The sequence below is a fragment of the Hydractinia symbiolongicarpus genome, chromosome 1 (assembly GCF_029227915.1).
Source record: "Hydractinia symbiolongicarpus strain clone_291-10 chromosome 1, HSymV2.1, whole genome shotgun sequence".
Lineage (NCBI taxonomy): Eukaryota > Metazoa > Cnidaria > Hydrozoa > Anthoathecata > Hydractiniidae > Hydractinia > Hydractinia symbiolongicarpus.
Window position 1 is genome coordinate 10,676,263 of NC_079875.1, and position 26,335 is coordinate 10,702,597.

At 34.6% G+C, this 26,335-nt stretch overlaps 2 protein-coding genes across 2 annotated transcripts in view; one reads left to right on the plus strand and one right to left on the minus strand.

The window, feature by feature from the left end:
• Nucleotides 1-510: 510 nt before the first annotated feature.
• The window catches only part of LOC130637957 (WD repeat-containing protein 93-like), a 34,859-nt gene continuing 9,034 nt past the window's right edge, over nt 511-26,335 (minus strand). The window contains exons 7-14 of the mRNA XM_057446965.1: nt 26,066-26,143; nt 24,797-24,928; nt 11,542-11,719; nt 10,602-10,662; nt 9,627-9,780; nt 9,512-9,531; nt 8,401-8,546; nt 511-7,878 (exon numbers count right to left, since the gene is read on the minus strand). Of these exons, the coding sequence (XP_057302948.1) occupies nt 7,809-7,878; nt 8,401-8,546; nt 9,512-9,531; nt 9,627-9,780; nt 10,602-10,662; nt 11,542-11,719; nt 24,797-24,928; nt 26,066-26,143 (839 nt within the window). The 3' untranslated portion in view covers nt 511-7,808. The remainder of the gene's footprint in view (nt 7,879-8,400; nt 8,547-9,511; nt 9,532-9,626; nt 9,781-10,601; nt 10,663-11,541; nt 11,720-24,796; nt 24,929-26,065; nt 26,144-26,335) is intronic.
• LOC130638005 (uncharacterized) lies at nt 20,954-22,387 on the plus strand. Its single transcript, XM_057446969.1, has 2 exons — nt 20,954-21,105; nt 21,235-22,387. The coding sequence occupies exon 2, from the start codon at nt 21,281-21,283 to the stop codon at nt 21,668-21,670; it is 390 nt and encodes a 129-aa protein (XP_057302952.1). The 5' UTR covers nt 20,954-21,105; nt 21,235-21,280; the 3' UTR covers nt 21,671-22,387.

Genomic DNA, 26,335 nt, shown 5'->3' on the forward strand with positions numbered 1-26,335 from the left:
GATATACGCCGACGTGGAGTATTGATGGGAATGTCATGTTTTTTAGTTAATGTGATATTCTTACCGGATTCATAATACCAGTTTCTGCTCAAATAAAGGAGAATACATAGGGCAATGAAAACACTAATGCTCCACCTCTCATCCATGTAAAACTTCACGAGGTTTATCAAAACGGTGATGTGTTAAAGGAGTGTTATATCCGTTATCTCTGAATCTCATTGAATTATAACCTGAAAAATCAAAGAAAAATTGGCACAATTTCTGTTCTGCAATAATTTTTCAATCAGAAAAAAAGAAAGCTAAGCCAACACAGAAGAACAAGGGTTTTTAATCGTGACGAAATATAAGAAGAAATAAAACACTTTACATCACTTAAAAGGTAATAGGAATTGTCAAGAAACCTCGTTTCAAGCGCCGGTTGTTTCTAGTTTTACATCGGGACGGTGACTTTGCTGTCAAAAGGACAACGTGTGGGAACGCGCAATAGGAGAAAAAATATGCTATGAAAAATTCGTAAAAAAATATTACGTGCAGTTAATAAATAGAAAATTACATCAGTTATAAAAATAAATATAAATAGCGATTTATTTAACCGGTGCCAATCGCGTGTTATGTACGTCGTGTTATTAATCAGGGCTCCTGTCACTTTTGTAAAAATTTTTTGTTTTGTTTTTTGACATTTCTTGTAAGTTATTCAATGTCTTTTTACTTTTTACTATAATTTTTGCAATATTTCTAGTTCCCGTATCACACGGACGTAAAGGAAATACCTGGGTATATAACGAATGTGATGTAAAAAAAATACCTAAAAATGTCATTGTTAAACTTGGTCTGTTAAAAGCTAATAACAAATATTAAGTGGAATAATACGGTTTTTTAGAACGTGATTTGAAAAGTCTTCCTAGGCGGTGATACACGATCACATTAATCGAATTCGATTTATCAAAATATATTAAACATTTTAAAAACTGGACAGATTTTTGAAAATTTCCTTTCGATAAAATGTCTTCAGAGAGCGAAGACAGAGTTAAATTTGCTGCTGTTACAGTTATTAAAACAACTAAATATTTAAGAAAACGTTAGAAACGAAGTGTGTTATTTGTTACTTTTCTAATAAGCTTCATTTACTGATAAAAATCTTGGAAATTTCTGTTTTATCCTTTTTTGACGACATTATGTTTTTAGAGTTCCTCTACTAATGTTTATTTTTTATATAGAAACTCACATTTTTTAAACGCGCATTTGATGTCCAGACTTTAAGGATTTTGATTGGCTAAAAACCTTTCGATTAATCGAAAAAGTCTTCTTTTTAAAAATCGAATTCGACTAATCGAATTCGATTATTCGGATCGTGTATCACCGCCTCAAGAACACCTTATCTGATTTCAAAATTTGTAACTTGTGGTAGACACTCTGTTAATATTGAAGGCAGTTAACGTTTCGCATATGAAATTTCTTTGATTGTATTTTTGATCTTCTTGTATATAATATCCGCCACTTTACCGTAACCTTTCCGAGTAAAATGCAGACCGTCAGCCCAGTACTTTTTTCTTTTCTCTGGTGTTAAATTTAACAAAGGCATCTCATTTGCCAAGTCAACAAAAATGGTTTGCTTGCTAAAACGTTGAGCGTAAAACTTAAGTTTTTCATTTATTTTATTTCGATGATTAAAATATACCCTCAAGTCTTTGTTTTGCTCGAAGTCTATTTCTGGTATGGTCATGGCAACAGTTTTAACGTTATTATAGTGGCAGTGTTTATGCAACAATAAAACATCTCTCATAATAACATTACTGGTTCTATTTATTCGTAATAACTTTTGGGCACTGAATGTCGCTGATATTGCCACCTTCAAGTCTTGTCTCGCCCATGTGTCTTGGTTATCTCGAACCATTTGTATATAATCATTAGTACCGGCCAATATAACTGCTATATCAAATTTTCTTTCCTTTAAAGCTTTCTTTAAACGATCAGCCATGTTTGCAGCTTTATCTCCAGCTATTCCACGATTGACAATAGTAACTTCCATATTAGGAAAGTCTTTACTGATTCGTTTCTTCAGTTGTAACGTATATGGAAACCGGGCTCGTCTGTTTTGATATCGTGTATTACCTTCAGTTAAACTGTCACCAAAAGCAAGTATTGCTATCTTTTTGTTTGTTGGAAAATGTGAGTACACAATCCATTGATAACTCATATAGATCAGCACGGAGAGTGTTACAAATATTAGTACGCTTTTCACATGTAAATCTTTCATCTTGCTGCGAAAATAAAACCAAAACAAAAATTAACTCAACTTCAAGAGACATTCCAGACTCGTAAAATTCATTAAACTCGTTGCGACCAAGTAAACTTAACTCGAAACTCAAGAGAGATTCCTGACGCGATTCCTATTTCGATGTAGTAAAATTCATTAAAACTCGTTGCGACCAAGTTAACTTAACTCGAAACTCAAGAGAGATTCCAGACACAATTCCTATTTCGATGTAGTAAAATACATTAAAACTCGTTACGACCAAGTAAATCTAACTCGAAATTCAACAGAGGTTCCAGACTCATTTCCTATTCGTAAAATTAGAAATCTTAAACTTAAACTTCAAGAGGTATCGTGACTCGTTTCTATTTTAATCTTGTAAAACTTATTAAAAACTCGTTACGACCAATTTTGAATACCTTAATATCTCATCTAAGAAGTGGTAGCTTCAGTGCTTAACACACATACATATAAAGCAGTAACAAAAACTTTACACGGATCTTATAATAAATAAAACAAGAAGCCCTGGGGGCTCTAAGAATTTCCGCGCGCTACCAAAATATTTGATGAAAACCTGCTAATTTGTTGTGTTATTGTGCCAAACATTTGAAGGGGTTTGGTGCATGAACCTCTGAAGATAAAGCACACCAGTGACATTATATCTTACAACAAACGCAAATAAAACGAAACTTGTCATAATAAACTCACATTTTAAAAGAAATTGCTAACAAAAAATACAGCCTATCATTCATGGTTGAAAGTCTTGCGATTGAAACGTTTATGGTCTTAAACGGCATTAGTTGACAAAAAATCAAAATTTTGATGTGACCATCATTTTCAGCATACTTTTTTTATTAACTGTCTCAATTTTTGTCAAAAATAAAGCAGTTTTAATTTTTGGATAAATTTTGACCTGAAATGACATTTAGGTGACAAAAAATCAAACTTTTGTACCATCATCATTTTCAGCATACTTTATTTGTTAACTGTGCCAGATTTAGCCGAAAATGAAGTAGTTTTAATTTTTTTGGACCAATTTTGGCCTAAAATGACATTTAAGGTGGCAAAAAACAAAAATTTTGATGTCACCATCATGTTCACCATACTTTTTTTGTTAATTATGCCAAAATTTGTCAAAAATAAGGTAGTTTTAATTTTTGGACCAATTTTGGCCTAAAATGACATTTAGGTAACAAGAAATCAAAATTTTGATGTTACCATCATGTTCAGCATACTTTATTTGTTTACTGTGCCAAATTTTGTTAAAAATAAAGTAGTTTTAATTTTTGGACCAATTTTGGGCTGAAATGACATTTAGGTAAGAAGAAATCAAAATTTTGATGTCACCATCATGTTCAGCATACTTTATTTGTTAACTGTTCCAAATTTTGTTGAAAATAAAGTAGTTCTAATTTTTGGACCAATTTTGGCCTAAAATGACATTTAGGTGACAAAAATCAAAATTATTATGTCACCATTATGTTCAGCATACTTTTTTTGTTAACTGTGCCAAATTTTGTCGAAAACAAATACCAATTTTGGCCTGAAGCGTCAATACTAGACTTCCCAGTAGTTAAGGAGCTTGGGTACGAAGTTTACATCTGTGAAGGACCAACGTGAAATCCCAGGGTCGATTTTTTCTCAAAAAATGCTCCGAAAGAAAAAAACGACGGTTTTAAAGAATTTCCTACGCCTTCGGGCGCGGAAATTCAATTAATATAAGAAAATTAATAAAACATTGTTCCAACCATCTTTAAAATTACCCCAGTAAAGCAGTGGTCACAGGAGATGTGATTATTTCCAGATTTGTTTGACACGCAGAGAATTAACAGATGGGTTGATAACAAAAATTATACGCGCAAACAACATTTTAAATGCGACATAGTGCACTATCAAGTTTTCATATTCTTAAAGAGAAAAAGCATCGATAATGACCAAGCAATGTCTAAATACCTAGCAAACAGCACACGCATTTGTAATCTTGTATATTAGCAAAATATATAAATAAAAAAATAAAAATTTAACTAGCTGCAAAACGCAACAACGTCTGTAACTTCGATAACATTATTACATGTATGCATAAAATTGATTTCTCTTAAGCTTTGCTCATTAAAAATAATTTGAATTGAATTTAAGCATAGATAATAAGGAATAGATTGAAATGAATTAACGTATTGTTATTCGCGAGAAGAAGCAGATGAAACATTTAATATTCAGAAGCTGATAATTTAAAAGTTAAATTATTAACACAGACGAATAGGAGTACGAGTGACTACGGATAGGAGTACAAGTGACTACGAATAGGAGTATGAGTGACTACGAACAGGCTCCGAGTGACTACGAATAGGAGTACGAGTGACTACGAATAGGAGTACGAGTGACTACGAATAGGAGTACGAGTGACTACGAATAGGAGTATGAGTGACTGCGAATAAGAGTACAAGTGACTACGGATAGGAGTATGAGTGACTACGAATAGGAGTATGAGTGACTACGAATAGGAGTATGAGTGACTACGAATAGGAGTATGAGTGACTACGGTTAGGAGTATGAGTGACTGCGAACAGGCTCCAAGTGACTACGAATAGGAGTACGAGTGACTACGAACAGGCTCCGAGTGACTAGAATAGAAGGACGAGTGACTACGATTAGGAGTACAAGTGACTACGAATAGAAGTACGAGTGACTACGAACAGGCTCCGAGTGACTAGAATAGAAGGACGAGTGACTACGAACAGGCTCCGGGTGACTAGAATAGAAGGACGAGTGACTACGATTAGGAGTACGAGTGACTACGAATAAGACTACAAATAATACCAGAAAACATATGGGAGAAATAAAACAAAATACCTAAAAAGGGAAATTAAAATGAATGTACAGAAAATGTTATCAGCTTTGTCAATATCTATTCCAATAGGTAACAAGAAACCCAGGTACTTTAACCGTTTTCGCAATAAAGAGAATATAACATATCACAAGAAAGAAAACGTCATGAGATGTTTATCAGAATAATCTATGAAAATGTTTTTTAACTAAATTTGTTTGAAGTGAAATTTAGCCTTGCTTTGATTACAACTTATAAAAAGAATAAATAAAAACCTCTGACGCGATAAAAAATATATATCGCTGTCCCTTACGCTATCATAAACATCTAAAATAAACCTGCGCACGAAGTTGTAAACAAAATTAAATGTTGCTGCATGATCTGGACACCAGGTTATAAAACAAAATTATTTGTTGAAAAATAAAAGTTGATTGATTAGGATAAGTCTTTGTTTTATCGAGAGTTGCAAGAAATGCTAGACGGATAGTATTTGGAAATCAAACAATTTCCCCTCGCAGAGCGCGCGGAAATTGAATCATGTGTTTCACCTCAACATTCGTAAGCCATCGTATTTTTTGCCCGATAATTCTCGGGATTAGAAAAACAAAACCATGAATCAACATTCTTTGCTCATGGGAAAAGAGCTTGCCTCAACACAACTCCAGGAATATCTAAATAATTTTTTTTCAAAACTACAAAAATGTTATTGTAATAAGATAATCAATCCACTTGTTGCTGATAGCAGAGCAAGTTTATTCTATACAAATTTCTGACCAAGATCATTTGAGACACATACATTCCCATCAAAACACGGATTTTTCTAGTAATTTCTTTCAAGTTATGATAGTGCGTTGGCGTTATAAAGTAAATGCCCATCAGAATTCTTGCCTCTTATCCTTTTACCAAAATGCTTGACCATAACAGACAAGTGTTAATAATTGTGAGATAAGGAAGTCTTCAAATAATCATGCTAGATGTTTAGCATAACACCATAACAAAGACTTACAGGAACTGATTATCATTCTGTAATTTAACTAATACTCGCCCGTAGTCTTCTGTAGTCACTCGGCGTCTCGTAGTCACTCTGAATACTCGAAGTACTTGTTATAACTGATCTAATCTAAATGCCAGCCCATATTCGTGAAAGTTAATGGTCGAGGTTGAAAAATGGAATCCATCCACCTGATCCTGTTTATTTCATAGCTCTGCTTTACCGGCACACTTCAACAGAACAATAGTGTTTGTTCAATAATTTTAACACAATCATGGTAGAAATACTCCTATAATCGTGGCCAAATCGTACTTACTGTGAACAAACAAGCAGCGTAAACAAAATAAAAAAGAAAAGAAAAAGAGAAGTATTCTATGTAATATATATTAACATTAATTAACATTTGTTATTGAGAATATTCATATATACATAAAAATATAAAATCGACAAGAAAATAAATATTACTTACATACTAAAAAATCACTTTTTTGTTTATAACTAGCAACACAATGCAAAACAATTAAACAAGTCATTTGACACTTCTATGAAAGGTTTCATAAAGAGAAATTAGCGGGCCACATCAATGGTAACTTAAACGAGTTGTTGGGTCAAGAGCCCATTCGTACATTTTAGTAAATTAGCTATTTAGAAAACATTCAAAAGAAAATACGGATGCTACTGCAAAAGAAAGAAAAAGCAAGAAGAATTTTTCCAGTGGACAACATTTTTGAAATCAATAGAGTTGTTAAGAGTTGGTACTTAATAAAAGAAACAAAAAATATTTTTTTATGTTTTTCACGTTTTTCACTTTTTTTTTCAATTCGAAAGTCTTTTTTATGAAATGTTCTTTTTAATCTGCGAAAGTTAAAATTTTGAAACTATTTTTGTAACAGTATTTTTCATATACAACACATTTCTGACGTTAAAGGGGAACTTTTTGGATGAAAGTGTTATTAGGAAAGTTAAAAGCTTTGAAAGCCAAGGCTGACATAAAAGATGTGAAAGTACACTCATTAGAAATTTACAAGGAAAGAATTGGCTAAGCAGCTTTTATTCTGTGAGAGACATTCGCTTAATTTACTTACTTTTTTTCATCCCTAGCAATGTGTATTTTTCTTCCAGGATCTTGAAATACGATAAAAACTAAAACCAGAATTAATGCCGTCTGGAGGAAGGAGGAGGAGGGAAGGGAATGGAGGAGAGGCAAGGAGTGGGTAAGGGGTGGGTAAGGGATGGGAAGGAGGGGTAAAGGGTGTGGAAGGAGGGGTAAGGGGTGGGTAAGGAGGGGTAAGGAATGGGAAGGAGGGGTAAAGGGTGTGGAAGGAGAGGTAAGGGGTGGGGAAGGAGAGATAAGGGTAGGGAAGAAGGGGAAGGGTGGGGAAGAAGGGGATCGGGTGGGGAAGAAGGGGAACGGGTGGGAAAGGGGAGCCGTTGGTGTGTTTCTAATTTACTAAGGATAGTTTTTACTTTACCAGTAACAACAGGAAAGTCAGTGTTTAAAATATTTAACGGAAGAGTGTATATTAAGGAGAGTGTTTTAAACGGCATAAATTAGCACTGCTGGAAATGACAGACTTTGTTGATAATAATTCTGAAAAATAGTGATAACTGGGACGTTCTATAGTTTTTTGCTTGCAACGCAATAAGGATAATGTTCTTTCTTCTTTCTGAAAAAATAGTCATTTGTGTTAAAACCAAAAAAAAAAAAAATGGGAATACGTGTCCACAAGGAAAACCATTCATCTTGCCATCATTAACTCTCGCTTTTGGGTGGCGATTCTTGCATGTAGTGATTCATCGGATAATTTCCTAACAAAGAAAATACAATTAGACTATCAGAAAGACCATGTAATAATTGCAAGTAATTTAATAAACTACGAGGATTTTTTTTATGTCTGTTTGGGGACCTTTAAGAATTTACAGAAAGTTGAAGGTAATGAAGAAAAACCTTAAATCATTAAAAGTGATCAGACTTATAAAGCGAAAGGCACTTTAAAAGCATCTATATTTTTCCTAAAAAATTTGAATTTCTCTGTTTTTTCTTTGTTGTTTGTGGGCAAATTTAATCTTGCGCGAAAAAAAATTTGTACGAAATACATTTGTATTTGCAATTGAGCGAGAATTAATACGCACAAAAGAATGCTTTATGTAAGAAACAGAACAGACAAGGTGTTTTGAACGCAGCTTTTTTCCCCTAAAATCCCGATATTTGCTGTTATTTCCTTTGTGTTCGTGGGGGACTTTGAATATATTCGTATTTGATATTAAACGAGATTTAATACGCGCGAAAAAGAATTTTTTACCACGTTAGAAATTTAGACAAGCATATACCTTCTTCTTAGGAAGCGAAGAAAATTCTTTTCCAAGTTGTCAACTTTTTCCACATCTTCTTCATCTTCAGCAAGAAAGTGAAAGTGAAAGAAAGGCTGCAGAATTGGATATTCGTCAGGTTCAAACAAGAACACGCGAGAACAAGCCTACAAGGAAAAGGATAAAACAAAATTATCGAAATATAATACGCTAGGTTTTTTAAAATTTTTGTCAAACGTTTTTGTTAGCACCAAATCCTTACTCTACCTTTCATAAGCCTCAGTCGGCACGCAAGTCTTATTGCAACGTTACTCATCATTTATGGCCGCAATCAAACGGCCATTGCAAGCAATCAGTATTTTTCTCTAGGAGACTGAGAACGTGTGCAAAGGACCCCTACTTATGCGAAGCATACGCACGTAAACCTTGTGAAAGTGAAGCATACGTATATGAAGCATACGCATGTAAAGCATACGCATGTAAAGCCTACGCATGCAAATCATACGCATGTAAAGCCTACGCATGTGAAGCATACGCATGTAAAGCCTACGCATGTAAAGCATACGCATGTAAAGCCTACGCATGCAAATCATACGCATGTGAAGCATACGCATGTAAAGCCTACGCATGTAAAGCATACGCATGTAAAGCCTACGCATGCAAATCATACGCATGTGAAGCATACGCATGTAAAGCCTACGCATGTAAAGCATACGCATGTAAAGCCTACGCATGTTAAGCCTACGCATGCAAATCATACGCATGTGAAGCATACGCATGTAAAGCCTACGCATGTAAAGCATACGCATGTAAAGCCTACGCATGCAAATCATACGCATGTGAAGCATACGCATGTAAAGCCTACGCATGTAAAGCATACGCATGTAAAGCCTACGCATGTTAAGCCTACGCATGTAAAGCCTACGCATGTAAAGCCTACGCATGTAAAGCATACGCATGCAAATCATACGCATGTAAAGCATACACATATAAAGCCTACGCATGTGAAGCATACGCATTTAAAACCCACGCATGTGAAGCATACGAACGTAAAGCATATGCATGTAAACCATACGCTCATATGCGTATGGTTTACATGACACACTCATGTTAAAAGTACATTAACACTTACCTTTTCTTTATCACTTTCATCTAAAAATTCAGTTAATTAAATAAAATAAAGGTTAAAACGTCAGATGTTAGGAAACCTATCAGTAATATGGTGAGTAAAAGAAACCAATGTGTACCTCGAATGGCAAGTATATATTCCTTGGTATACACGATTGCAAGGTGCGGAGCGTTTTTAAGATTGCTTTCACTTAATAAATCAAGTTGACACAAGGCTTGTGATGAAGCTTCGTTGTAGATAATAACTTGACCAGACTTCCAAATAACTGTCATCTAAAAAAACCGTAAACCTACTATGTTGGAGAAACATATGTGCCTTTAGAAAATTATACTAAGAAATAGAAACCATGGATATTTTGGGGTAAGGCGTCTACGGTTGTCTTATGCAGTTAAATGACATGTCACTGCTATACAACATTGTTTTTGAGTAGGTATTATTGTGCTTCCTACTTAAAAAATTCAGTCATATCCCAGGATAGAAACAGAAAAAAGTCCATCGAGATACATAACAAAAACATTTTCGAAGCTAGAGTCGTTCGAAAAAAAGTAAAATCTCATTAGGCACATTCTACGAAAAAACTGCGCGTAATTTCTGGTTTTAGGACCGTATGTGTAACTTTTTTTATATACAATAAATTTTTTTTTTGCACACCTACTTTACATAAACTTTCTGCACGTCGTCACAAGCATTGTTTAACTATTCTAGGAAAAACTCCATCATGAATTGTTTAGTCATTGCTTATATGTGGAAAAGATTATTAAGTAAATTGTTTATTTTTAATGTATTTAATTAATTTATTTATCATTTATTCGCCCCAAGAAATTTGTTTAACAATTGTTTGCGATTGTTTAAATTTTGCATTCTTTACTAAAACACAGTGTAACCGATATTGTCATGGTTATTAAACCACTATGATACCATGGTTAAACGCAGAAATGTCTCCCCTTAAATGTTTTCAGTTTTTAGTCAAATATCGCAACGTGTAGAAATGCTTTGCGCAGAACATCCTCACTACTCCTCACTACATATTCTCTTGTTTAAACATACTTATTTGTTATATTACAAAGTAATTTAAAAACAAAAGTTGACTTACTAAATTCATAGGACCTTGACTAGTAGCCACAACTTGATCTCCTTCGCCTGTTGAAGAAGTTCTGCAGTATAAAAGTAGAAAATTGATACTACAGTCTAATAACTATGAGGAACCCTCAGGAGAAATAAGCGATTGATAAACAGTTTTAGAAAAATAACTTTTGGGGATGATAATTTCAATGATTTTTGCGAGAATCAAATTTTACAATAGTCCTAGGACCAACGATGAAAAACTAAGTGATCATAAAACGATTTAAAGAGTAAAAGAAATGTTTTCATTTCACAAAAGAAATTCCATAATAACGAACAATTCGTAAGAACTAACTTTTGCGAATAGCCTATTTTTAATATATTTTGAGGGAATATTCTTTCGCGATAAGTCTTTTGGCCGATTTAGGCCAAGCATGGCGAAATCGCGAAAGTTTATTCTTTAAAAGTAATTTGCGAAAGCAGGAAAAAGGAAAGGGTGTATGGTTCTGTATTTTTAAAATGATCAATACCAAAAATGCAACAAACTGCATTATCCTTTCCAGAGAAACAATTAAAAATGCTGTTTTAAAAATTTACAAGGATTTTTAATATTATGAGGGCTAAAAAAAATCCGCAGGGATTTTTTTAACATTTTCTAAAATTTCCAAATCTCATATTAACAGAGTACTTCAGGGAAATAAAAAAAATAAGAAGATTTTTAACGTCTCTCAAAATTAGAGCTTTCAGCATTGGAGAGGGAAATGTCAGAGCAATCCCAGGATTCCCGTGACAAATACTGAAAAAACCTATCATTTTTTCGCACTTTAATTCCATGCCCATCCGGGTTAAAATATACTCGTTATTTCCAAGACGCGAAGTTAGAAACATGCAAATTTTTTGAAAAATAGAAGTTTAAGATTAAATCAAACACGAAAACAAATAAAATAAAAAAAATAACAAAATAAACCAACCTGTCATCAAGGCAAAGGACATTTGTAACATCATTTCGTTCACATGTCATTTGCACCAGTTTTCCATGCTTTGTCGCGTATGTAAGTCTGTTCTGTAAATTACCATGATATACAGAGGAGAAGCAAAGCATAGTAACTGCTTGATTATCGGCTGGCATAAACACTTTTAAAGGTTGTCCTGCAAAAAAATTAAAGTTAAAACTAAGCTAAGCATGAAAAAATGAGAGCGGCTTACAAAATAGTGCAGCTTGCTCCTACAACAAAACATTTAAAAATTTATATACAGCAAAATAATAACACGACACATGCAACATTAAGGTAATGTATATTTATTTTTATTTATTAAACGAATGTTTATACAGGATAAGCAATCCAGAAATATGTACAATAAATGTAAAAAACCTGTTATCAATATGCGTCATTTTATACTTTCCTTTTTTTATAAATTGAAAATTCAAGTGTTAAATATTATATGTATGAACTAATCGGTTACCCCTGGGAAAAATCTACTGGGTCCCTCGTCGTTTATATATCGCATTTCGTGTTTCCGTAACACAGACACACAGACAAAATACGGCTCTTACCAAAGACACTAGTCAGTGGCCCGTGGAAAAATCCACGGGTTCACCCGTCCTTTTTATACCGTATTCTGTGCTTCTCGCTACTTGCGCAGCTAAGCTACCATTTGGCATGACAGACAGATGAACGGATGTATACGGGTATTATAATATCGATTTCGGATTGAATTTATATTTACGTTTGCACATACATTTAGTATTTTCGCAATTCAGCATTAAGAACTATTGTACTTTATGGATGCTTGAAATATATGTCGATTAATAATAATAATGATAATTACAAATACCTTGGAATAGTGATCGATGGTATGCTTAAATATGAATAAAAAATCCGATATTGCATATAAAAAAAGCGTCAGGAAGACTCCGTTTACTTCGTTCGATGATGACATCACAAGCTGCTAAAACTGTTTATCAATCTATGGTCGTACCGTTACTCACTTACTGTGCCTTATCATCGCTACAACTGAGCAACACGAACGAGCTGAAACTCGAATCATTCCACCGCAGGGTAGTCTGAATTATTGACCCAGGAGATAAGAAGTTACTCACAATAACTGCCATAAAAAAAATTAGAGCTTGTCTGTTTGTGCTTAAATGTCTTGATAATGTTTGTGTTGGGTTTAAAAATCAATTTGATATTATAATTAACAGTTGTACACGAATAACCAACGTCTCTTGATACTGCGAAGATTAAAACGCGAGTATTATAGTAGATTATTACAGTACACTGGCGCAAAACTATATAATGAATTGAATATGAATACTAGAAAAACCGAAATTTTTATTGAATTTAAGAAATTATTGATGCATTTTCCTAAATTTTACATGTGTATTTTGTTTCCTCATACAACTTTTGTTCTTGCTTTTTTCTGATACTTTTTCTTGGCTGTGCGTGTTAGTGTCTGAATTACTGCTTCTATTTGAATTTTTTTCTTAATTATAATCGTTTAGTGCTACAGCGTTGTTCGCATTTTTTTATTTCTACCTGATTTTAATGTATATACTAATCACTAACATATCTTTTTATGTATTTATAAATATATATTTTTATCATTATTTATCTTATACCATACCATTTACCTCCATGCTTATACACAGTGTTTATTTTTTAGATTAACGGTAGTCACCCTGTATAAATATGTTTTGAATAAAGAAATAAATCAATAAATCAATCGATACACTATACATCATAATGGCATTTGAAGCAATACATACACCAATTTAAAAAAAACTCTACGGATAGTTGTCTTTGAAATCCACACTTGTTCCTAATGATGTATAAAATTGTAAGAAAGCACTACGGCGGTTGCCACGTTTACATCCGTGTGTAAGAAATTAAGCAAACGTTTTATTTTTGGTTAGCCCCCACTTGTACTAAAGAAACTGTCTTTCTTAAGATTTCGTACACTCATTATCATCATTCATTTTCTCCGCTCGAACTTTAATTCAGATATGAAGTGAGTCAACCTCGTTCGTAGGACCTGTTTGCATTATATGAAAATAGCAAGACATCATTTTTGCTATCTTTGATAATAAGAAAGCACCGTGCAGACACAAAAAAGCCTGAGAACGAATTTAGATGTGGGGTAGAACTTTGCAATTACGCTATATCTAACACTAGTCAATAAAGCCCGTGGAAAAATCCACTGAAGCAGGATAAAATTGAAAAATAATCGTCATATGAATTTTGATGACGTCAGCAACCCATCTGCAAAAAAAATAGAACCTTGTTTTTACGTTGCCTTTATTGTGTAGACCTTAAAGCGCTGATCAAGAAAATGTATGTAATCACGTGCTTTTGAGGAATGGTTAATGAGATTTACGGGTTTAACAGCAAAGTCCCTAAAAAAAGTACAGAAAATTATTTTTCGAAATTTGTATACCCGTTGCCTTCATGTTATAGCTCTTGAAACGCTGATCAAGAAAATGTATAGGATCATGTACTTTTGACCAACGGTTACGGAAATATTGTGGTTTAAAGGTTTTTTGATGACGTCATAAACCCGTTCATTCCGAAAGGTTTGGAAAATTACCCAAATTGGCCCCAGGTGGTCCCTAGTTATTCACGCGGTGAAAAAACATTGACGTCACCAACTCGTTTCCAAGTTATTTGGGCTCAAAAATTTAGGTGCATCGTAATGGCTTCATTAATTTAATCATAGTTACTCGAAAAACCCTGGTTGGGAAGAGCGGCACTTCAAAGGGCCTTTTGATGCAGTTCTCAAACTATCACGTGTCAATATCGGTGCACGCAAAATTATATAATGGTAGCGAAATTGTACACATACTTGTAAACTTGCTATTTTCTGAGAATTTAATTGTCTTTTTAATAATTAAATAATCATGTTTCCAAGAATTTTATGATGCCTGGGGCAAATTGTTGTATCGTTGGTTGTGGGAGTAGTAGAAGGCTTGGAGGAATAGGCATATTTTACTACTACGAATCATATCAACAGTTATGTGATAGACTTGTAAAGTTGAAAACTTTAGCTCATTGGAAAATTGATATTGACATCTATAAAACTGTTATGAAAATATATGATGCCCAGTTTGTTATCCCGAAGTTTGAGATTCAAATTGATGGTAGTATGGGATTTTCTATAGCTGTGTATGGTTGGTTTTTACCAGAGCATCATCAAATTTATAAAGAAAACAAAAGATGCATTCGCAATGTTAATATTTTAGATTTAGCGAACCATGTTGAAAAAGCTAAAATTTGCCTTGTAGTACCTGATAATTCAGGTGGACTGTTGTCCCATGCAATTCCAATATTTACCGACCCACATATTGATGACATACCATATAAATGCAAACAGTTTAACCGCACTCTTGATTGCTTTTTTTGTGTGCAAGTGATGTATGTTATACATGTTCAAATTTTATCAAAGCACAGGAAAAATCTGCACAGGCTAAAAGTAGGAGGTTAGCTGAACCTGCAAAAGACAAAGCACCAGTTTCTTTTACATCACCACTGAGACTGAAGTTGAAACTTCAAAATCAACGATTGAGATGTCAACAGTTAGAAAGTCAAATTAAGGACATGCAGTCTTCTCTTGAAAAAGCTAGTGTTCATGTCAATCAAGATATGAGTGATGATTTTATTAACATATTTAGTGGAGCCACTCCAGACCAAGTGACCCCATTTATGAATCTATTCTGGCAGCAGCAACAGAAGCTTTTTACAGCATCAAAGTCAGGCCGCAAATTCCATCCAATGATAATACGGCTTTGCTTGTCATTGGCAGCAAAGTCACCGTCCTGTTATGAAGAGCTTCGCAATAGTGGTGTTTTAGTGCTTCCAAGTCAACGTACCTTAAGAGACTACCGCAATTACATCACACCAAATTCAGGATTTAATCACAAAGTTATTCAAGAATTAATTCGACAAACTAACGATTATTTTGATGTAGAGCGATACGTTGTGATTCTTTTTGACTAAATGAAAATACGAGCTGACTTGGTTTCCAATAAAACGTCTGGAGAATTAATCGGCTTTACAGATTTGGGGGATCCTGTGTTGAACTTCAGTCAGTTAGAAGAGAACAACCTTGCCACACATGTGTTAGCATTTTTGTTAAGAGGACTTTGCACCAACCTAAAGTTTTGTTTTGGCTTTTTTGCCACAAAAAATGTTATTTCAACCCAAATTATGTCTTTGTTTTGGGAAGCAGTTTTTCTTCTGGAGAAAACATGCAATTTATGGGTCATAGCAACCACTTCGGATGGGGCATCTGCTAATCGAAGTTTTTACCGTATGCACAAACAAATTGATGGCGGTTGTGATACTGATGTTTGTTATCGTACAATTAATATTTGGGTTCCACAAAGATTTATATACTTCATATCTGATGCACCACATCTCATAAAGACAGCCAGAAACTGTCTACATCACTCAGCATACACCAATGATCGTAAAAGTACCCGCCTTATGTGGAATGATAATTTGATGTTGTTATGGGAACATATTTCAAGAGTTTATTATATGGATTCCCCAAAATGAGTTAAAAATTTTGCCGAAAATTCCATGGAACATGTCAAGCTTACCCCACACTCAGTAATGCGTGTAAATTTGGCTGCACAGGTACTAAGCTCGTCCATGGCTATTGCGCTCCATCATGTTGGTGGTCACGATTTCAGTGCCACTGCTATGTTTTGTCAAATGCTTGATAGCTTTTTTGATTGTTTGAATGTCAGAAGCATATCAGAACACCGAAACAAAAGAAAACCAAATCTTGCTCGTTATACATCATGCAATGATACCAGATTTCAATGGTTAATAGATGAATTTTTAGCCTATTTTGCAGCTTGGAAAGAGAGTATTTTAAACCGACAAGGTGTTTTCACTCTGGATGATCGTAACAAAATGTTCATTTCCTGGCAAACATACGAAGGCCAAAAAATAACCACATATTCCATAATTGAAGTGACAAAATTTTTGTTAAGTGAAGGAATGGAATATGTCCTAACAGAACGTTTTTGTCAGGATACCATAGAGGAGTATTTTGGAAATCAACGCAAGTTTGGACGACGTTGCGATAATCCTAATGTCCGGGAATTTGGGTACAATGACAATACCATTAGAATACAAAGAAGTGTTTCTTGTGATAGTGGAAATACAAAAGGACGTTATGACCATACTTAAAATTGGGTTAATGTTACAGATGAAAAATTACAGAAGCGATAGTTATATTGTTATATATGTGCAGAATTTTTAGTCAATTTCTAACCCATATTTTCGTTTTGTTTAGAGCACGACTGCTTGATACCTTTTCGCAAGCCTTTAGATTTTGAAGTAAATTGTTCTTTTTTTTATATTCTTCAAGCAACTGTTTCGCTTTTGAATATGATCGTACTCTAACATAGAGTGATATAATACTGAACAGTGTGTCTTTTGCTACGTAACTATCAATTTCAGCCTCACTGCTGTTTAAAAGAGTTTCGCAAGAGGTTATTATGGTGGAATTTGCTAATGCTTCTTTTAAAATTTGTTCTATATCTATATTTTTAATTCCAGCACTTGATGTGTGAGTTCTAAAATAAGTCTCTACAACAGTCAGGATATCTTCAGCTGGTGGTGAAATTTTCCACAATCCTCCTCGATTTATTTTATCAAAATAAGACTCAACACTATCATTTTCAGTACATCGTCTTGCTAGAAGGAATGATATTGCCATTTGACTATTTTTGGTGTTCCAAGTGCTGGAGTTTTTGATTTTTTTATACAGCTTTTTAAACACCTATCCGCCAATGTATATAAGACCATGTCGCTCATTCTGGGAAAGTACAAATGGTGTTTCAATAATGGAATTGGCAGCATTATTATTGTTTAACTTCTTTCTCTGTGCGATTAATTTATCTACAAGTTTTGTCAAAACTAAGGTTGATGCATCACGGCTTAGTCCTTCAAAATACATTGGTGCTTTTATAACAATATCAGAGTACATATTGCTGTATAATTTTTCCATATTACCAGTTTTGTTAAACTTTTGAAATGTTGGAGATACCATAGTATATAAGTCACTATTTACACTATCATTGTTTATTGTAAAGTTTTTTAATTCCGTTTTAATCGATGGAGGATAACACATGTTTTCAGAAGCAGTGGTTTTAATTTCTTGTAACAAGTGCAATAAAATATCCTGGCTCAAATTGTTGTCTTCTACTTCAACTGTCGTACTTTTATTGTGACTGGTCGTTCTATGTCTCTTCAGTCCACCTTTACTTTTACATTTCTTGGGACAATCTGGACATGAAAATACTCCAGCTTCAACCTGTAAAAAAATAGGCTTTATTAATAATGAATATTGACGGTCTTGCTAGCTAGCTAGCTGCAGCTTTAAAATTGCAATTTTAATGAAAAATAGGATATACACCACTAACATTTTTGGCAGTATCAATGAGATCTCCCTCAAACTGTTCATCAGCCTCCAAACATGCCAAAACAGCTTCGAAGTCGTCTTCAAATAAAAAATCAGAACTGGCAGCCATATTTTCTTTTTTTCCCGCTAGAGCTTTGTTTTGATTCTGTGCACCCTAATGTTTGTCTCGCCTACTCAAAATTAGGTGTTTAACATAAAGCCAAGATACGCGCTAACCCTTTGAAGTTTGCCGCTCTTCCCAACCAGGGTTTTTCAAGTAACTATGATTTAATATAGGATATTGACGTTAAAGTAGTGTTATTTTTGTCGCGCCCTAACGTCAAAAAATTTAACATATCGGACATACTTTTTCGACAACATCAAAGGAAAATGAAGACATTCACTTTGCCTGTTACAAACAGACACAGTCTCTGTATTACTATAAGAGACTAGTCGATAAAGCCCGTGGAAAAATCCACTGAGGCAGAATAAAAATTTTGATGACGTCAGCAACCCATCCACAAAAAAAAGTAGAACTGTGTTTCCACGTTGCCTCTATTGTGTAGAGCTTAAACTGCTGATCAAGAAAATGTATATGATCATGTGCTTTTGATGAGCGGTTAATGAGATATAAGGGTTTTAAAATTTTGCTGACGTCAGCAATGGCCAGTCAAACCCCCAAAACTTTTTTTTAGAAATTTGTATACCTGTTGCCTTCATCGCATAGATCTTGAAACGCTGATCAAGAAAATGTATAGTATCCTATGTTTTTGACAAACGTCTAAGGAGATTAAAGGGCTTTAAAATTTTGCTGACGTCAGCAAAGTCCCTATCAAAAGTTCCAAAAAAAATTTCTTCACAAATTCGTACACCCGTTGCATTCATTGTATAGATCTTGAAACGCTGATCAAGAAAATGTATAGTATCCTATGTTTTTGACAAACGCCTAAGGAGATTTAAGGGCTTTAAAATTTTGCTGACGTCAGCAAAGTCCCTATCAAAAGTTCCAAAAAAAATTTCTTCACAAATTCGTACACCCGTTGCATTCATTGTATAGATCTTGAAACGCTGATAAAGAAAATGTATAGTATCCTATGTTTTTGACAAACGCCTAAGGAGATTTAAGGGCTTTAAAATTTTGCTGACGTCAGCAAAGTCCCTATCAAAAGTTCCAAAAAAAATTTCTTCACAAATTCGTACACCCGTTGCAATCATCATATAGATCTTGAAATGCTGATCAAGAAAATGTATAGGAACGAGCACTTTTGACAAACGGTTGCAGAAATATTGGGATTTGAAGGTTTTGTGATGACGTCTTCAACCCGTCCATTCCGAAACGGATTCGGGGATCCAGGTTTGGGAAACTTACCCAAATTGGTCCCAGGTGGTCCCTAGTTACCCACGCAGTGAAAAATCATTGACGTCACCACCTCGTTTCCAAGTTATTTGGCCTCAAAGTTTTAAGTGCACTGTAACGGCTTCATTAATTTAATATAAGATATTGACGTTAAAGTGGTGTTATTGACGTCGCGCCGTACCGTCAGAAAATTTAGCATATTAGACATGCATTTTTCGGTTACTTCAAAGAAAATTTCGGTAAGATTAAAGGAAAATGAACATATCCACTTTGCCTGTTACAGACACACGGAACTGGCGTATTATTATATAGACTAGTCGATAAAGACCCGTGGAAAAATCCACTTAGGCAATAGGACATTGAAAAAGTTGGTTGCTTAAGACGCTTTGCTGACGTCAGCATTGCAAATCCAAAAAAAATTGGCGAAGTTTAGTTTATTCGTTGCCTGTAACGTGTAGAGGTTGAAACGCTGATCAAAATAATGTATAGGATCATATTTTTCTACGAAGGACATATAAGGGTTTAAAAATTTTGTTGACGTCAGCAATGGCTGGTTAAAACGCGAAAAAAAATTTTCAGAAATTTATATCTCTGTTACCTTCATCGTATAGACCTTGAAACGATGATGAAGAAAATGTATAGGATCGTGTACTTTTGACAAACGGGTGTGGAGATATTAGGCTTTAAAGGTTTTTTGATGACGTCATTAACCTGTCCATTCCGAAACGGGTTTTAAGACCCAGGTTTGAATAACTTACCCAAATTGGTCCCAGGTGGTCCCCAGTTACCCACGCGGTGAAAAAACATTGACGTCACTACCTCGTTTCCAAGTTATTTGGCCTCAAAGTTTTAAGTGCATTGTAATGGCTTCACTAATCTTAATTAACTTTCCTTTGACGTCAATACTATTTTATCGGTAAAGTTTGGTAAATTACAGAACAATGTAATCCACTTTGCAAAAGTGACAGACAGACACACGGAACTGGCGTATTATTATATAGACTAGTCGATAAGGGCCGGGAAGAAATCCACTTAGGCAGGATAACAGAGAAAAATAACCGTCATTTAAATTTTGATGACGTCAGCAGAGATATGTCAGAACACAAAACTTTTTTTTTCAGAAATGTGTATGCCTGTTGCCTTCATCGTATAGATCTTGAAACGCTTAGGATCGTGTATTTTTGACAAATGCATTTTTTCATCAAATATTTCATCCAACATGGGAAAAATGTGAATGACATGTTGGTTTTCCCCCGCATTCAAATTGATTTTTACAATTCCGGGAAGGTCGCAACGTACGATGTGACTGGTTTCTATGTGCGGTTTGTCAGGCACGCATTTAATCCAAACATTTTTTTGATGAACACGAACCAGATTCATCTCTTACTATATAATTTAGTAAGTTGCCAGTAAATTAAAGGCAACAGATATAAATGTTTATACAGTCGATTGCAAATGGAAAGGGAAGTATATATCGCATTATGTTAAAAACATCGTGACACGTTGAACATCGCCGCACATAATAAGCTAACGAAGAAGATTTTTGTTTCTCTTTTGTCTGCTAGTAAAAACCATGTACGCTCGAAAACGATAGTTTTTTTTTAGTAAAAAAGACAGAACATGAAAGGAAAAAAGTGTGATTGCAAGAATATATTTACGTGTCCATACAACATAAGGGGAAAAAGAAACAAACATGGTTATTACCCATTTTATCAGTATATAAACAGTGACAAAATGTCAGTTACAACGTAGTAGCTGAAGATTCCAGGTAAGATTATATTCGGGAAATATTCGTTCAAATTTTTTTTTAAATTCAATTGGAAACGCCTTTTTTACAAACCCTGTGTTTGATCTTTAGCTTTTGAAATTAGTTGATAATGGGATATCTTTTATTTAGGAAAAAATAAATTATTTTTGAAACTGACACCAAAGAAGAGTCTGGAATGGCATTCTCAGTTTCGAATGCCTCTGACCCGTACAATGATTACATGGCTGGCATGTGCATTCTCCGGTACAAAGGTAGCGAAGACTTCTATCGTAATGGTCATCACATCCAGAGTGGGTTTATACTAATAAAAAGCATATCAAACATTCAAAACGTACAGTGCGACAAAGGGCAAGTTCATGGTAAGCTATTCAAGTGGTTATTCAACATGGATCCAGAGGGCTGCAAGGATGTTGATGGTTATGGCTTTTCCATTGTCGACGGTGTTTGGAAATATAAGTCGTGGACGTTGAACAACAGATTCCAATATGGTGAGGTCCCACTTCATGTTCAAACGCACATCAGAAACGCAGTGCAAAGTTATTGGAAAACACAAGACACAAGATGAATCTACTACATGGTGCAATAGTTTATAATTTCGGTTAAAAAGAATAAATTTTTTTTGAATTGATAATCACTTTGTTTCGATCCTTATCCAACCACTTTAAATGCGTTGGGAACGCAAATATTGCTTTTAATGATGAAAAATTCTAATATCGATGCAAATCTACAATCTTGGGAAAAAGTTTTTGGTGCCTTTATAAGGTAGTTGCAGCGTTTAAAATCTGTTAGTCTCCCGAATCGTTACGTTAGTCACCCGAATCGTTACGCTCCGGACTCGTTTACTGTTTTAAGTGTAGTGGCTGCAACGCCACTTATTATGGCAAAACGCCATTTTAAAGTCCGTATGTCTGAGCATTTAGGTATTTCTGCACTTACAGGTAAACGCGTTAAACTTGGTCCCCAGGCCAGTGCCGTTCTCGAACATTTAATGTTTTGTAATTACTCTCCAGCATCGTTTTACAACTTCTCAGTACTTGCGGAAGAGTCTAAAGATTTTAAACTTACTCTGATGGAGAGCTTATTAATTGAGCGTGACCGTCCCATTTTAAATAACACGGTAAAATCTATGCCTTTAGAATTATTATAATAGCTCTATTTTCTTCCTATTATATCCTATTATGTTTAGTATTTTATCTCTAACTTGTAAAATAAAATTTAGAAGCAGTGTGAACATGCCAACCTGGGCGTTGGCGAAAGCTTGCTGAAAGACTGCTCTACCAACTGTTAGTCTCATTTTTCAACACGCCCCCACAACCAAATAACCCACGTCAGGTCGTCCTAAAAATTGCGTTGAGTGACATTTGTGGCGAGTGTTTAATCCGAAAACAAGATGGCAATCGTAATAGAGCATTATTATTAAAGCCAGGAAACATGGCGTCAAAACGCCAGGGTAGGCCACAAGTCAAGGTGTGACCCCGTGTTGAACACTCTGTGGAGCGCTTAACCAGACCCGTAAACTGTGCCACAGGATCAGGTGGAGCGCTCTAGTACAGGTTATCAGTATGTTGTAAATTCTGTTGTAGATTCTGCTTAAATAAAAACCCAAGAAACAGTCCATTGCTAAAACAGGGCCGAGCGGTTATTCCAGGTAAACAGCGTTGCACATCCATACAGGTTTGACTTCCGAGAAAGTTCTAAAATTAATTGTCAGTGGGCTGAGTCTTTAGTACAGGTAAACCATGTTGCACATCCGTACAGGTTTGATTTCCGAGAAAGTTTAAAAATTAAATGTCAGTGGGCTGAGCCTTTAGTACAGGTAAACTGTGTTGTACATCCGTACAGGTTTGATTTCCGAGAAAGTTTAAAAATTAATTGTCAGTGGGCTGAGCCTTTAGTACAAGTAAACCATGTTGCACATGCGTATAGGCATAACAGCCTTTTACAAACAAAAGTCTGTGGTTAAAACTGGGCTGTAGCTATATACCTAATACCCTTTTCCAGAAAAACTTCATTGCAACTTCGGTTTAAATAAAAACACAGGGAACAGCCTGTTGGTACCCGTCAAGCTATTACAATTGCTCAGCCATTTAATTTGCAGAAAAGGTTTTCAGGAAAATATATAACCTAGCTAACTGCATTATTTAGCATAAGGCCACCATCAAAAATATATTGTGTTCGCGTCCTTAAGACCCCGCAAAAATGAGTCGGTTGGGAGTATTTTTTCCCGGGCTTTTCAGATCGGAGCAAGCAAATTCGTTCCCAGGGCCAAGACAGTATAGCGCCACTCGACATCGTTTGTAGACCATTCTTCGTCGCCCTTTAAAACTGTCAGTAGCCACAGGAGTGCCCTAAAGGAATTAATTTTCACGGAAATTAATGTTCTCGAGTTTTTGCCAATTTTGTATAAATTAGTTCTGGCGAAAAAAAGTATTCTTTTTGAAAAATATCTCGCAAAATTTTTCCCGGTCTTTTTCCGACTTACCGATTTGGGTTTTTATTACCAAAAGTGAGTCGGTCGGAGGACGCGAACACAACATATTTTTGATGACGGCCTAAGAATTATTGCTTAAGAATATTATTATAGCTAAAATGCATTTTTTAGCCAAAGATAGGAGCTAGCTAAATGGCCACAACCTCGACAAAAAAATAAATGTTGGGAAGGATAAAAAGCTCATATACCAAACAGAATAGTAAGAGGTAAGGCTTTGGCTAGCTAAGCTAGCCTTTAAAATCTTCATTCCTAGCCAAAAATCCTAAAACTGGTGCGTTTAAGATCTGTACGTGACTAAAAAGCGGTCAAAACAAAACCAGTAAAACTTTCAGTAAAACTGTCCCATTTGTTTCCTGTGTCTACTGAGCAAAAACGGCGAGGGTTAATTTAATTTAAAAATGGCGTGTTAAAGGAGAATGGGATTAAGGAGGATTTTAGCTGTATTTTTAGGTGATTATTGCGATTATTGGGGGAACAGACATACAAAAATGTAGGAGACTTTAGGACAATTTGAAATAGTGAAATGTAACAAGAATACCCTTCGGCAATGTCTTTGTACTGATGTACGACTTCGAAATTTTCAGCATGAAGTTAAAAAAATAAAAAAATAAATGAAAAGCCCTTGCAAGATAAAAGAATTCGGATTTATGTTCGCGTGCAATTTTATTCCCTATACCTTTCGAGTTCACAAGTAGTCTGTTTTCTACAGAACTTCTAAAATGTTGTTCCGTCATTTTAAATAAATAGGTTTCATCCCATGGTATTATCTTGAACTTGCAAAATGTTTCATGTAGTGCGTGAGATACAGGCTAGAACAAACCAAAGCGTTACTGTTAGCGGGGAAAGCAAGGGTCATCACGGTAAAAAATGTAATCTGAAATCTTAATAAATAAATAAATAAATAAATAAAACAAAAGTTTCTAACAGCCAATCCCTCTCGATTGCCAGGCTAACGTCAATTCTGCAAAACTAGTTGTGACCTAGCAGGGATTCTTCCCGTTCCTAGCAGCTACCATTTTGCCTTACAGACACGTAACCAGTCAGATAGATGCATATGACGAGTAATATAATTTTTGCAAAACATCCCTACCCGAACAATTTTTGAAAAAGGGAAAAACACCATTTCTTCTTTTAGCCCTTTCTTACCATGTATCAAACATTAAAAATCTATAAGAACTTGCCAGGTAGCTACCTACATACCTACATAACGATTCCAAACAGATATACAATTATTTACCAATGCAACAGCAATAAGATCTGTTTGAGAGTTGACAGAACTTAATTTGATATTATGAGCATTCGGAAGTATTGAGAAAGCCGCTTGCTCCAAATCTAAAAGAAAAGATTAAAATATATGTATATATAAAAACAAACCAAAAAAAGATACGTTTTATTGAAAAAATAAATCGCAGGTGAAATATTTAGAAAATTTTGCGAGGGACATAGGTGATTTCAATTCCAAGTGACACAGAGCGTACAAGCAAATATATTTTAAAAAGTGACACAAAACTAATATAACCTAACTATCGCTATCACATAGTAAGTTTCCTTAAAAAAAGTGGTAAAACAAATTTAAGGTGGCAGTAACCCTTTTAAAAATCAGAAAAATTTTTTCACATAATTAGTTACGAAAGTTTATTTTCAGACTATATATCCATATTTTTTTGTTTTAACACACTTGTCACAATTTTATGGCTAAAATACTATTATCTTTCAACAAAAATATTCAGCCTCAACAATTCCTCTTTAAAATAAAATTCATCGTCTACGCGCTTGCGAAACTGTACAGACAAAAATGACGTAATTATTAAAGAGAAACGTTAAAGATGGCACATTATTTAGAAATTATTTAGAAACGATCTTCATTATGCTACACTGCACGAGCTTTAACTTTCGATAGCATTTTCGTCTTACTTTAAAATTTTCAGACATGCTTGGTGAATCATGCAGCCATGACACGGTGTGCGGAAATCTTTTTCTCCGGAATATTTTCTTTTAAAAGCGTTCGATACAGCAGGGGATGCTAACAAAGAATATTTTGAAAAAAACAAAAGGCTTTTGTTAAAGAAATGAAAATGAACAAAAAAACCCTACATCGTTTTAACAGGGTTAACCCGAGGTTCATTTAAAAACAGAAGCTAATGAAAAATAACGAGAATGTATAATGTTGGAGCTCATAGAAGCCGATTTTTTTCTTGTTTATGATACATTTTTAAAAAGAAATTTCTGCTGAGTCAACAATTTTAGTGTTAAGTTAAAATCATTTTATTATGTATTAAGGCCTATATTTTCAGGGAATAGTAAAAAAAATGGTATAAATAAAACACTGAGTTAATAATTCAGCTATTTGGACAGCCAAAAAGGGTTACTGCCACCTTAACAAACATAACATACAAAACTGATGCTTCTGCTTATAAATCCTTATTTGTAAACTATTGTCGTTTCCACTCTCTTAATGTTTCTTGTTACCTTTAGAAGCTTTCAGCGGATACATGTATAACTGATTGCTGTCTTTCCACCAGACAAGAATACTGTTGCATGATGAATCTAAATCCAAATTATGAGTAACATGTAGCTAGCAACAGGTTATCAGACTAGAATACTGTTACATGATGAATCGAAATGCAAATTATGACGGACATATAGTACTGTAAAAAGGTATCTTAACATCGAGGATCGCGTATCGTGCGCGACGCGATCCATACGCGATAGGTTTTTTGCTCCTAAATTTCTATCGGG